This window comes from Musa acuminata, chromosome BXJ1-4, assembly GCF_036884655.1.
Source record: "Musa acuminata AAA Group cultivar baxijiao chromosome BXJ1-4, Cavendish_Baxijiao_AAA, whole genome shotgun sequence".
NCBI classification, from domain to species: Eukaryota; Viridiplantae; Streptophyta; class Magnoliopsida; order Zingiberales; family Musaceae; genus Musa; species Musa acuminata.
Genome location: NC_088330.1, coordinates 32,194,449 through 32,207,446, shown reverse-complemented (window position 1 = coordinate 32,207,446; position 12,998 = coordinate 32,194,449). Strand labels below are relative to the sequence as shown.

The 12,998-nt window shown below is 37.9% G+C and overlaps 1 protein-coding gene across 2 annotated transcripts; it reads right to left on the bottom strand.

Moving 5' to 3' along the window:
- Nucleotides 1–4,488: 4,488 nt before the first annotated feature.
- On the bottom strand, nucleotides 4,489–6,952 carry LOC135653266 (DEAD-box ATP-dependent RNA helicase 47B-like). Of its 2 annotated transcripts, XR_010502382.1 has the most exons (3): nucleotides 5,135–6,952; nucleotides 4,939–5,020; nucleotides 4,489–4,852 (listed from the first exon to the last, which is right to left on the bottom strand). XR_010502382.1 is itself a non-coding variant. In XM_065175061.1 (2 exons), the coding sequence occupies exon 1, from the start codon at nucleotides 6,824–6,826 to the stop codon at nucleotides 5,156–5,158; it is 1,671 nt and encodes a 556-aa protein (XP_065031133.1). In that variant the 5' UTR covers nucleotides 6,827–6,952; the 3' UTR covers nucleotides 4,489–4,852; nucleotides 5,135–5,155. The 2 variants fall into 2 exon arrangements, 1 of the variants encoding a protein (XP_065031133.1); XM_065175061.1 differs by lacking the exon at nucleotides 4,939–5,020.
- Between the last annotated feature and the right edge of the window lie 6,046 nt (nucleotides 6,953–12,998).

Sequence of the window (12,998 nt, the reverse complement as noted above, 5' to 3'; positions counted from 1 at the left end):
AATTATATTGATTAAGCATAACCCTAGTGTATAAGGTGGCGACGAGATCCTCTCTTTGATGATTTATACATGATAACGATATTCTTCGATGATGAGTTCTCCTCGATATTACGAGACATTTCTTTTCTCGATAATTTGTATTCGACAACAATATTCCTTGACGATGATTATTTCTTAAGAAGTAACTATGTTCTCTTCCTTCGTGATGGTGGCCGGTGGCTACGTATTGTTCACAACGACTATGATGACAGTAACTCTCGATGGTTCCTTCCCTTCCTCGATGGCATCGCTTTTCGATCTTTGGTAACCTTTGATGGTAACATCTTCTAAGATTTCCATTATCAATGATAACTTCTCTTCGACGATTTGTAAGTGAGCATCTCATCCTTTATGATTCATCAGAGGAGACCAAGTTGAAACAATTTGATTGTTAACCATAAGGAGGTTGATTACATTCTCCTATATATATATATATATATATGGGCATTTTACCAAATGAAACAAGGGAGATCAATTGATAATAGTTTACCTAAAGTCATATTTTTTTTGTTAGCTAATAAATAGTTTTCTAATTATTTGTTCCTTATTAAAATTTGTAATGCTTAATTAATTTATAGTGAGTACCATTAAATTATATTAAGAAACTTACTTTATGATTTTTATTTCCTATAATGAAAATATTATTTTGCTCTTGTCCTATTGATAATATTTCTTTTGTATGCAAATAGAATGATTTTGTGTAGATCCCTTTGACTCCAAGGTGATAAAATAAATACAGATGAGAATTACAATATGTAATATATTTGATTACTCAATGATATATAGGAAGCATTATTATGTTATTTATAACTAATTTATTATATTTTTTTGCTAAATGTGAAGTCACTGATGCCGTTATCATCTCTCCTTCGCGGTTCATCACCCATCACCTCATACACCCAATAATATATAGGACATTGATTATTTTAGGATTTTTTTTCTGCACAAGTGGTAGGAGTATTAGATCATATGATCTTTGTCGCCGGGGTGGTGTTATGTAAATGTGTTTAAGATGACTTCATTTGGTCATATAGCACATATTTTTTATATTTAGACATATCAATATTTTTTTTTAGTATCATCGAATATTAGAGGAAGAGCTACATTTTTATATCCAATGTCTTAACTTTAACCCCATCAATGTAAATTTGATTTTTTTATGTTTCGAACCATAGATAAGTAATCAATATCAAAGATGCGGCGAATATATTCTTCAAATCACTGTACGATCTTCTGCATGATCTTCCTCTCGACATGCACCATGTGATCAAGAAGGGACCGACCCTTTTTGTTATCCACATACCCTAAACTAGGCTATCGGTTGAGGAGAAAATAGAGGGAGGAGAATATGAGGTGACAACCAAAAAGGGTCTACCCTATGCCCTTTTTATTCCCTCCTATTTCTAAAGGTCCTTATCTACTTAACTCTAATGGATCAAATCTTATTGGGTACTGAATCTCCATCCAACTACCCAAGCATATTGAATTAATGGATCTCTATCCAATAATCTCTTATTGCATCTTATTAGATCTCACCTAGAAGATCCAATAATTGAAAGATTTTGTGTATGACCCTTTAAGCCAGCTCACCCTATACATAGTGATTTTGACAATTATACATAATTATAATATCTAATCATATGTGTATGACCCTCTAAGCTCAATGATAGAGCTCACCCTATACATAGTGATTTCGACACTTATACATATCATATGTGTATGACCCTCTAAGCCCAATGATAAAGCTCACCATATACACAGTGATTTCGACACTTATACATAATTATAATATCTAACCAAAAGAAAAACACAATCACACGATATATCCAATGCTACATCGATCATCGTCTATATAGATTGCATTAGAATAGGCTCTCACGTGCTCACTTCTCTACCTAATCACTTGGATATGATACCTAATATATTTACTTATAAAATAAAATATATAATAAATAATCACTCAATCAGCATAAAACTTTATAGTTTTATTTAGATGAACATATATCATATCATATATACAATACTTTTAAATTATCAACATAAGATATAAGATATTTAACAGTAAATATTTCACCCTATAACTTTTTTTTAGTAAGCATAATTCTACAAGATAACATATGTAAAAATAAAAAGATAATTTTTTATATTAAAATAATTCAAAATACTTATATCTGACACCTCACACTTCATCTGATGATATGATTTGATGATGCAACGACGCATTTGTCGATACAACCGAGGGTTCAACAGAATAGTTTGGCAACAAGAACGACACTCCACAAACGCTTCGCGAATGCAATGGTGATGTAGCCTTGCATGTTATGAATGCAACGAAGGATTAGCTAATACAGTTGAGGCTTCATCAATGCTACTAAAAGAAAATTTGAGTTAACAATAATCTAAATGAGATCGGGCCGATTCAACAACAAAACAAAAAAACCTATAAATTGCTTTTTAGATAAACACCATAAGTAAAAATGAATTAGGGGATCATCATCCACTAAAAACTGAATAACAGAGACTTTTTCGATAAATTATCCATTCACTTTTCCTTAGTGGACGCTAATGATTTACATCTTTGGATTTTGACATAAAACAATAAATTAACATAGACATAACTACAGAAAAGAATTTAGCTGCTTTATGGAAGAACTTTTATGATGTACAATGTAGATAATTTTCACCAGTGGCTTTGCCAGCAGTTCACAATGATCACAACAAGAAAATATTACCAGCCCAAGCAGACAGATCTTGAAAAACTTGGATAAGCAACGTTGGTTCTTTAGGAGTAACATGGCTAAATTAAGATATAAGCAAATTTCTTTCTTGTCAAAATAGACCATGAGATCTCTTATGTGACCTTTTTCTGAATTTACCAGGAATCAGTGTCATGTACAAGCTGTAGCATTAAAATTCATGTGGTATGTTGACATCCAGGGGAAACATCTCACAGGCAACACGCGATAACAAACTAGAATTACATGAAATGCAAAAAGTCTTGAAAGGCAAAGAAGTTTGAGAGCATAACTAATTATATAAAGACCTCAAAGTCACCTTCTTGAACAAAAAGGACAGTTATAAGTAGATCATAACATTTATGCTGCCGCTGTGATAAATAGACCAAGACAGAGTCCAATATGGATTGATCATGCACCTTAACTGGGATAAAAGATACAGATTCAAAGAGAAGACATACACCTTAACTGGAATAAAAGATAGACAAAATGGCCATATCAATATGGATTGATCAAATTATGGCAGTAAAGTTGTCATGAGTTCAGAGTTAAATTTTGAAGTTATGTAAATACGACCTACTAGAAAAATGTAACTACTTGATCAGTATTCTAAGCAACATGGCAGTACTGGAAGAGTAACATAAAACCAAGGAAGACTAGTTCGATTTCTCTGCCTACAATTGATATAAAAGTATGCTTGTTTCATATCTACTCATGCGTTATAATGTGCTTAGCCAATGTAAGTAATCCATACAAATCTGTTTAGTGAAAGAAGTGTTTGCAAATGTAGCCATCGATATACTGTTGGTTTTATGATGCAATGTTATTTGAGAGGAAATAACTGATGCTACCTCTACAGAATATCCACAACTGATAACAGGCTACAACATGTCATCCGTCTATAAGCTGGAGTACAAGTATAGAAATGCCCATGCAAGCCGTGCAAAATAAAAAAAGGAACACTATAAATGCCTCCAATATCCCTACAGGTTTTATATTGACTACAAGTGTTTATATTGGCATTTGAGATTCAGACAATACAGAAGTTCCAATTTTCATTCACTGAGTTCTTTCATGGAGATAATTGATGCAACATATAAAAGATGCTTAGGTTTACAACTCTTCTTCTGAGCCTCTTTGCCCATTAAAGACCTTTAGATTGCCACACTTTTATATAAAAATCGACTGTTTCAGGGAGATGACTGATGCAACTTATTTAAGGCTTCTTAAAGCTTCAAACTTTTCTTGGACAATGCATCTTCACCAGTGCATTACTTTTCTTTTGTAGGCATACTGTATCAATTTACTGTGATAAATCATAAATGCCAATATTTAATCATCATATGATATATTGTGTCAATCTTTTTATTTCACAAATTTCTAATCTTGACACTAACTTATCTATAAAGTTCCTAATGCTGTATTTATTTTCCAGCCATCTGATAACTTCTTCATTTTGTCCTCTCTTCAAATTATTCTCTATTTTAAGTTTATCATTCATACACAACCAAATGTTGTGAAGAGGGTGGTGTAGAGATAGAGAATAATGCAACATATCCAGTGGATGTTTCATACTGATTTAAACACACTTAAAGCCTAACATATCATAATATCTATTCCATATTGTCTACGAAGCATAGGCAATTGTCTTTACCAACAACTCATAACTATTAGAAAGAATTTATAAAGGAACTACAATAAACAGCAAAAGTCATTTAGTTACTTTGGGTGGAAATTTATTATAGATGATATTAAAACAACATGTAGACCACTGAACAATAAGAGCAGAGAACTTATTATATAGTTATGTTACAAAAGGTGATGTCTTTCTAATTTCTAGCACTTTTCCCAAAAGCTGACTGCTCTTTCATTTGCAATCATTTGCCAAATCCATATCAACCTGCCGATATTGTGAAAACTTTACCATAAGTTCACCTTACAAGTTGGGAAGTCCTCACAGAAGTCTATAATTCACTGTAATGACATGTATCTTCCCCAAAGTTGGGTTGTGCAGAAGAAAATAGGAGATTCTCCATGCCAAGTCATGCATTCCCATTGCCAGTAAATCATTCAGTGTGCTGCATCAAAATGACAAGAACCGCAGTTAGTACCTGGGTGACCCAGAGAAGAAAAGGAGTTAGACCACAGGTACTTGCAACCAGACTTTTAGGAGTTCATGGACTGTTGCTTCTGGGTGAGGTAGTTAACAGTCTCATAGTGCCAGGAAGGTGCAAAGTACCAAACATCTAATACAGCATGAATAGCAAGATGAGAAACATAATGGTTGCATACAATGTTGAGTTCAGTAATAATTAACATAATATAGTAATTAATTAAGTCGAATTGAATGGTAATATTACCTCACTGCTCGGTAAATTGTCTTATTCTTCCTCCTCGGAAACAACAAGTTTACCTTCTGTAAATTCACAAGGTTGGATTCCTACACCTAGATGCCTCCTCAATTTTTTCACAACAAAAACCTCAGGTTCTTCACAAATAGTGACCACATTACCCTTGCGACCAAGGCGTCCAGTCCGACCTGCCCTATGAGCATAATGAATAGAGTCTGTTGGCAAATCCAGATTGACCACGAGGTCACATTCAGGCACATCTAGTCCCCTAGCAGACAACTCATTCGTCACCAGAACTCTGAGTTCACCTTCCTTGAATTTCTTCAAAGTTGTTGCTCTAGCAAGCTTGCTAAGATCGCCGTGTAGTTCTTCCGCTTTGATGCCACGAGCCTCCAGCTTAAAAACAACATCCTTTAATGGCTTGGTATTGTTCATGAACACAATCACAGTTTGTGCGTCCAGTGCATGGACACATCTCCTTAAGGTGTCAACTTTGTGTTGTATTTTAGAAACACAATAGTAATGTTTCAAGGATGGGGGCAAGCTTTCAGTTGCCCCTTGAGTTACTGAGCTAGTGGTAGAAGTCGTCTCGGAATCGGATGCTAAAACACCAGGACCTGGAGCAGGCAGTGAATCAAGAGGTACCACACTCTTGGCCCTGACAAGTAGAGGATCTCGTCCCCAGTTCCTAGCTGCCCGCACAACCGAAAATGGTATGGTTGCAGAAACCAAGATTGTCTGACGATCAGTTCGCCTAGCAAGCGGCCCCATTATTCCACTGGGTTTAGTTCCTGACTTTCTTCCCACATGCTCCAGAATTCTATGCATATCTTCACGGTAATTGAAAGACAACAGCTGGTCCACTTCATCCAAAACCAAAAACTGGCATCCATGAGTGTGTAGCTTCCCAGCTGCTGAAATCTCAGCGATACGGCCAGGCGTACCAACTACGATAATCGGCTTGTTCTTCTTTAGCGCCTCCTCCTGTCGTGACCGATTTGCACCCCCAACAAGCTGCTGAACGAGCTTCTTATCCGCAGGACCAAGCAACCTCTCCACCTCCCTCACTATTTGCATGCCTAACTCCCTCGAGGGGGCAACGATAACAGCATCGATTCCCGGTTTCTGTTCAGGCGTCATTCCATCATCGGACACCCTCTTCAACGGGCCTACTTCGGAGAGTATGGGGAGAAGGTAAGCCAATGTCTTGCCAGAGCCTGTGTACGACTGAACGACAACATCGTGCTTCTGCGCGATGGTAGGGATGGCAACAGACTGGACGTCGGTCGGAACGGTCAGGCCGGCCTCATTTAGCCGATCGATCAGCCGCGGCGACAGGCCAAGCTCGGCGAAGGACTTGGCCGAGAACAAAGACTCGTCAATCTGAAGCTTTGCCTTTCTGAGTTTGATCGGCTTGTCCCTCGCCGGAGAGACCTTCGTAGCGGCAGGTTTCAGCGTTCCAATATCAACAAAGCTTCGATCTTTCTTCCTTCCCGACTCGATTTGAGGTTTGAAACCAAGGCTTGAGAGGGCGAGGGAAGAGTCCGGGGCTTCGGTGCGGTTCTTGGGGTGGGCCGCTTTATGGAACCCCGTGGTGCGTAGCGCAGATAGACACCTCAACGCAAAGCGGCCGCCGAGGAGGGAGCGAGAAGACGCCAATGCAAGCACGCCGCTGTGACTTTGCCCGATGATGAGCTCCATTTGAGCCCTCTAACAGAGGAGCAGATACAGAGCGAGGAAATGGTGGCAGCAGCTTCCCGCGTGCGGAGATTGGGGCGTTAGGGTTTTAGGATAAGAGAAACCTGAATACGGTTCCAAGGAGCGGCGGTGAGATGGGACGGATGACGTCAGCTTAAATGAGCCCAAATTGTTGAGAGAAACAGACAGCTATGCTTTGCACTAAAGCCCAATTTTTTTGACCCATTTTATCAAACATGTAGTGGGCCTCTTAGGAGATGATAAACAATCATCTCACTTTCCTCTTCTTTTTTCTTAGTTATTTATTAGAGACAAGTGATGAGGCCCATTAGAGGACAGATTAGATTATGGCATTTAATCTTCTTATAGATCCACATGAATCTCCTCCATCAACAAGTAAATAAATGTGTATGATGCTGGAATCATTGCAACCATCAGGAATGGAGCATTTGAGACATTTATTAGGTGGACCAGAGGGGAAACATTTGGACAAAATCATCAAAATCTTCATAGATTTCTTCTTTTTTTTTCTAAAATAAAATATTTGATTTAAATATTTAATAGTCATATCTAAAAATACCCCATCTGAAATCAATTTGATACTATATTTGACAGTTAATCAGAATTATTGCAGTCATCGACAACGGAGCATTTGAGACGTATATTAGATATGAGTGGGGCAATATTTGAATAAAATCATCAAAATCTTCATAGATTTCTTTATTAAATTTAAAAAATTGATAGTTATAATTGAAAATAGCTTATTAGAAGCTGCTCTAATATGACTAGATTTGATAGGTACCGAAAGCTAAAACCACACCAATCAAGTTTCAACGTATGCATGTACTTAGACCTTTTTAGTATATCTATCCTTAAACTTAAAAATTTACAGTGAAATCTTTATAATTATAAAAATAAAATATTTAATCTTATTTATCCGAATGATGTTAGTTTTATTGATGAAAGATACAACATGTAATAGTAAATGCATGAATGACATGAAAATAACGAATAAAAAGATAATTTCAATAGTGGTGCGTGGCAGACTAATTATAAGTTATCCTTTATAGTTAGACTTCTTTAATATTCTGATTCCTATACTTAAAAATTTATATTAAAATTTAAAATAAAATATTTAATCTCATTTACCCTAACTTTACTGACTAAGGATATAATATGTGATAGCACATGTATTAAATAATTTATATTAAAATCTATATAGTTATAAATGTGAAATATTTAACCACATTTACCCTAATGTCGTTGGCTTTACCAACGAAAGATACATGATAGCATATGCATGAATGACACAAAAATGATGGGCAAAAAAATAATTTCAATAATGATGATGGATGGTGATAATGTGGGAGACTATTGTGGTGGTCTACTAGTCATATGTGCCCTGCATGCCAATCACGTGAGTGATGATACACACTCTTTTTATATATTATATTATTTGATATTTTATTATTTTATATTACTCGTTGCATAAATATATATTGTGATGTCCATTGATCTGTGCAATGAGAATCGGATTGTGATGAAATCACGATAATGAGACTGATTCACCTTTAAATATATACACTAAATAATCTTGGTCATAGGTTACTCGAGAGAGATATTGAGACAACCGAATAGACTAGTATACTATATACACGTCCATATGATGGAGGCAACTGGTCTTATAGTTGCTCATGTGAGGATACTAGGGATACAGTGTAGGTGTACTAGTTATAGATGCCCTACAAGCGAGTGATGATACATGTGACTTGATACATAATCTTTTTATTTATTATTATTATTTGATATTTTATCACTTTATATTACCTATTGTTTGAATATATTGTGATATTTATGGGTCTGTGTAATGAGAATTGAATCGTGATGAGATCACGATAATGAAACTGATTCGCCTTTAAACACATATCCTAAATAATCCCGGTGATAGGTTACTCGAAAGGGACATCGAGATAATCGGATAAATTGGTGTGTTGTATACCCGTTCATATGATGGATGCAGTTGGTCTTATAGCTACTCGTGTGAGGACATTAGGGATACACTACAAGTACTTATTGGAGAATGAGTTTACTGATTGATCTGCTTACGGAATACTAGATGACTGATGATGCCTTATTGTCAAACAGTGATTCTGTAGTCTCAATGATATATATGGTCCTTAGACTTGAGATACCAAGGATGTCTTGTATGAGTACTTTTGAAAGTTTCAAATCTAAAACAACTAGTTATTGGGAGTGACGACCAACCTTACAAGCGCTGCCCAAATCTCTTCCTCGTGCGCATCACGCAATGAAGAAGGGGCTACCCCTTATTGCTGTCCACATGCCCCAAATAGGGGCTACAATACGAGGAGGAGAGGGAGATAGGAGAATAGGAGTAGGTAACTAAAAAGAACCTAGCTCATGGCCCTTTGGTTTCCTCTTATTTATAGATGCCCCTTGTCAACTTAACCCTAATGGATCCTGTCATATTAGTTATTGGATCTCTATCCAACTACTTAAACCTCTACTTAATAATATCTTATTGGATCTCATCCATATGATCCAATACCGTGTGGATCACCACTAGAGAGGAGGATAGTTGACCTCATTTATCCTCTCCCACAAACTATAGGTTTTCAAGGATATACGATTTTCCTAGATAACACATCTTTCTTATATACGTAGTTTTTCAATTTTGTGGGTTTTATGTACTAATCTTTGTATGACAATGAAACCTTTATTTTTCTACAGGAATTTTGAGATTTTATTTTTTATTCTTCCGCTGCGCATATGATGTTGCCCTAGACTTCCTAACATGGTCAGTAATAACGACATGGTGGTCGGTTTTGTCGATGTCAATCTGAACATTGATTATGAGGAAAATGAGGAGTCAAAGTGATGAGACATGTCCATCGACATTGGAGGAGGAAGAGAAGAGAGGTGAAACATTTGCATCAACATCGCACCGCTTTGCCTCCTCTAGCGTCGCTTTACATCTGCGTTGGTGCCAGAGGAGGAGGAGGAGGTATATGAGGCATTTGTATTTGCCGATGAGGAGGGAGGGGGTAAGTGAGGCAGAGTAGTGCGATATCATTCATACATGTACTGTTACGTGTTATATCTTCCATCGGTAATGTTTCATTTTTATAACTATAGAAATTTGAATATAAAATTTTTAAGTCTAAATATCAAAACGTTTAAGAGGTCTAACAATATGAGATAATCTATAATTAGCTCACCAACATCGTTGAAATTATTTTTTTACATATTATTTTTGTGTCATTCATATACTGTCACGTGCTATATCTTCTATTAGTAAAACCGACGACATTAGGGTAAACGAGATTATATATTTCACTTTCATAACTATAAAGATCGTAATGTAAATTTTTTATATATTTCTATCTGTAAAGGATAATATGTAATTAGCTTCGTATATGATGGTTTCTAGGTTTACCTAGTCAACATGGCAATCATGTGATAGAGTCTATTCATGTCCAATCATTTTGAGATATTCCTCATTGATACACCAGCTTAGCTTATGACTATTAAAAGAAAAACCTGCCATAGTATATGTATTCGCGTTTAAACACTCACAATTACAATCATCATTTGAACTCATTACGGGCATTATCGAACATGATATAATTTGACATGATCCTCTAGCTCATGCTGATCTATCGTCATTAAGATAGGACGAGAAGGAATAATCAACTCAACCATCTCAAGAGGCATTTGGTTTTCGGACATAATAGCATTTGAAAACGGGTTAGGTCGATCAACTTTATCGTGTTGACACTAAGATGTTGCCGCTTTCTATTCGATGAAATGTTGCTTGCAGTTCCATAACTTGATGCTTCAAAGTAACTTGAGTTCTCGAGCGCAGCATGACTTCCTCACCCGCTGTATCATATCTCTGCTGATTGGATTGGATGTCGTCTTTATTACGAGCACATATATAAGAGAACAGTAATGGTGAAAAGCCAATGAGACGCATTTCCGACAACGAGTTAACAGAGAACCAACCTTCCATGGGCCAAACAAGGATCAGCTTGCCTTCTAAGGTTCTCAGGCAAGCAAACCACATGTTGTTGCCTGATCGCCATGATTTGGGGTGGCAAGTTGGCCACTCCACCTCGCTCTCCCCATCAGATGCGTTGTGCAGGTCGATACCCCCCGGGGTGTAGTGGCTTGAGGGCATCCCTTTTGGTGATGTGGTGTCTGCTTCACGTACATGGGAAGGCAGTGATGCAGCACACCCTTGCATTATTGCCTCGTGGCATGGGGTCACTCATGCCGAGACTCTGTGTCAGCTTAGCCCACTTTTCCTCCTCCCCTCCCTTTTTCTTCTGAATCTTCTTCTTCTTCCTCCCACCTCCTTCCCTTTTCAATTATGCAACTCATATGCTCACACATGGATGGGGCAGCTTCTTGTGCTCCCTCCTCCACTGTTCCCTGCCTTGTCACTGTTTGCTTTTATTCCATCGAGTTCGAGAACCATTTCCATGGTGTTACAGAAAAAGGCATGCGGCAAGCTGACGTATTTGACTATATTGTCTGATGCAGTCTTCTTCGTCAGGCCTGGACCTGGTCCAAAGTCTACTACGACCACAATACTTTTCTTGGTAGAACACAGCTAATGAACGTTATCACCACTTTAATCTGCCTCAACACCATGGTGCTTGCAGCGAGAGTCAAACTAAGCTGCCTGTCAGCTTTGCCTTGGCCTTTTGACAGGGCCAGCCAGAGGTTTGGGTGAGATAGCAGAGTTCTCTGCTATCACATGACCTTCGAGTCTTTTTCCCATCCATGCATGCATGTGTGGCTCATGGCAAAACACACAAGCGTTAAATGTGTATAGCTGAATGCAAGCCATCTGCTCTTTATGCCACAGATTTAAGTGGTGAAGGCGTTCCGAGGATAGACTGTCTCATTCAAGGCTGTGGTAATAATTGCCGGGTTGTTGTGGAGAAGAGGGTTTCATTGTCTCTAATTTATGTCAGCTTCAGTCCTCTTCTCCCACAAAAGGAGGAATAGAAAAAGTATGGGAATGACAAGAGCCTCCCTGTTCTTGAGAGACCTCAACTAACGAAAGAGCAAGACAACTCATTTGGACGTGGACACAACGGATTGAAGCAACTTACCCAACTGTGTTTAACCAGAAGAATAAACTCTTGATTTGATAGTTAAACTAAATCGAATGTGAGCTTCCGGAGAAATGGATGCATGGATCATAGATGCTGTCACTGACATCTGTCAGAAGGCAAACACTCATTGCTCTGTGTGCTCTGGTGCAGGCAAAATGGCCTCTCACTGGGTACAAGGATTACAGAGGAGACTTAATATTAAAACCTGGAGGTTTGGAGGACCATACCATTACAAAAGATGCACTTCTTTTGAAAGATGCCATGGTTTTTTATGCTTCTTGTTTGATTGGGTTTGTGTTCTATGTCATACAGACAACAATATATCCTGTTTCTTCTACATTCTTTCACATGAGAATGAATCAGTTTTGTCCAAGCTCAAATGATGTGTGTGATTAGGTGAAATCTCAATAATAAAATCCTTGCCTTTGAATCGTAGGAAGGCGAATACTCGATGTATAATCTACAGGTATGCGCGCATTTTAAAGCCTACTATCTACTCGGTGCTTGCTTAAATGACAAACGATGGGATGGGTATTTGGCAAGCATTAAAAGTCATTTTCTCACCCAAAAAGAGGAAGAAGCGGTGACGGAATCCGCTCCAAACGCGACGGCAACAGCGGACAATTCAAACGGTGGCAAAGCCTTCAGCAGGGCCACTTTTGCCGGCTTTCCATCAGAAAAGGCGGCAGCAGAGCCGTCCGATTCGAATCCAACGTCTGTCATTTAAAACGGGCCCGTGACGTTAGCCCGTCAGCTTCCTCTCTTCCCTCGCTTGCCTCTTTAGTCAAAGATGCGCTTTTGCCATATCCCTCGGATTACCCCTTTTATGCCCTTCTCTTTAAAGGAATAACATGATCGTTCCTTCTTTATGCTTTGGGATATTGGAGATAAGTAGGGGTATATCAGTCAATGTAGAGTAGCCGTTTAACTCCGTCACAAGCTCTCCAAGGGTTTTGTGGTCGGAGGCCGCGTTCGCCCGTTCCCATTGAGAGATCTCCATAAAAGTGAGCTTTTTTGGCAACAATTTA

Excerpts from the sequence above, each read along its gene's own strand:
- LOC135653266 (XM_065175061.1), bottom strand. The coding sequence starts at position 6,826 with ATGGAGCTCATCATCGGGCAAAGTCACAGCGGCGTGCTTGCATTGGCG.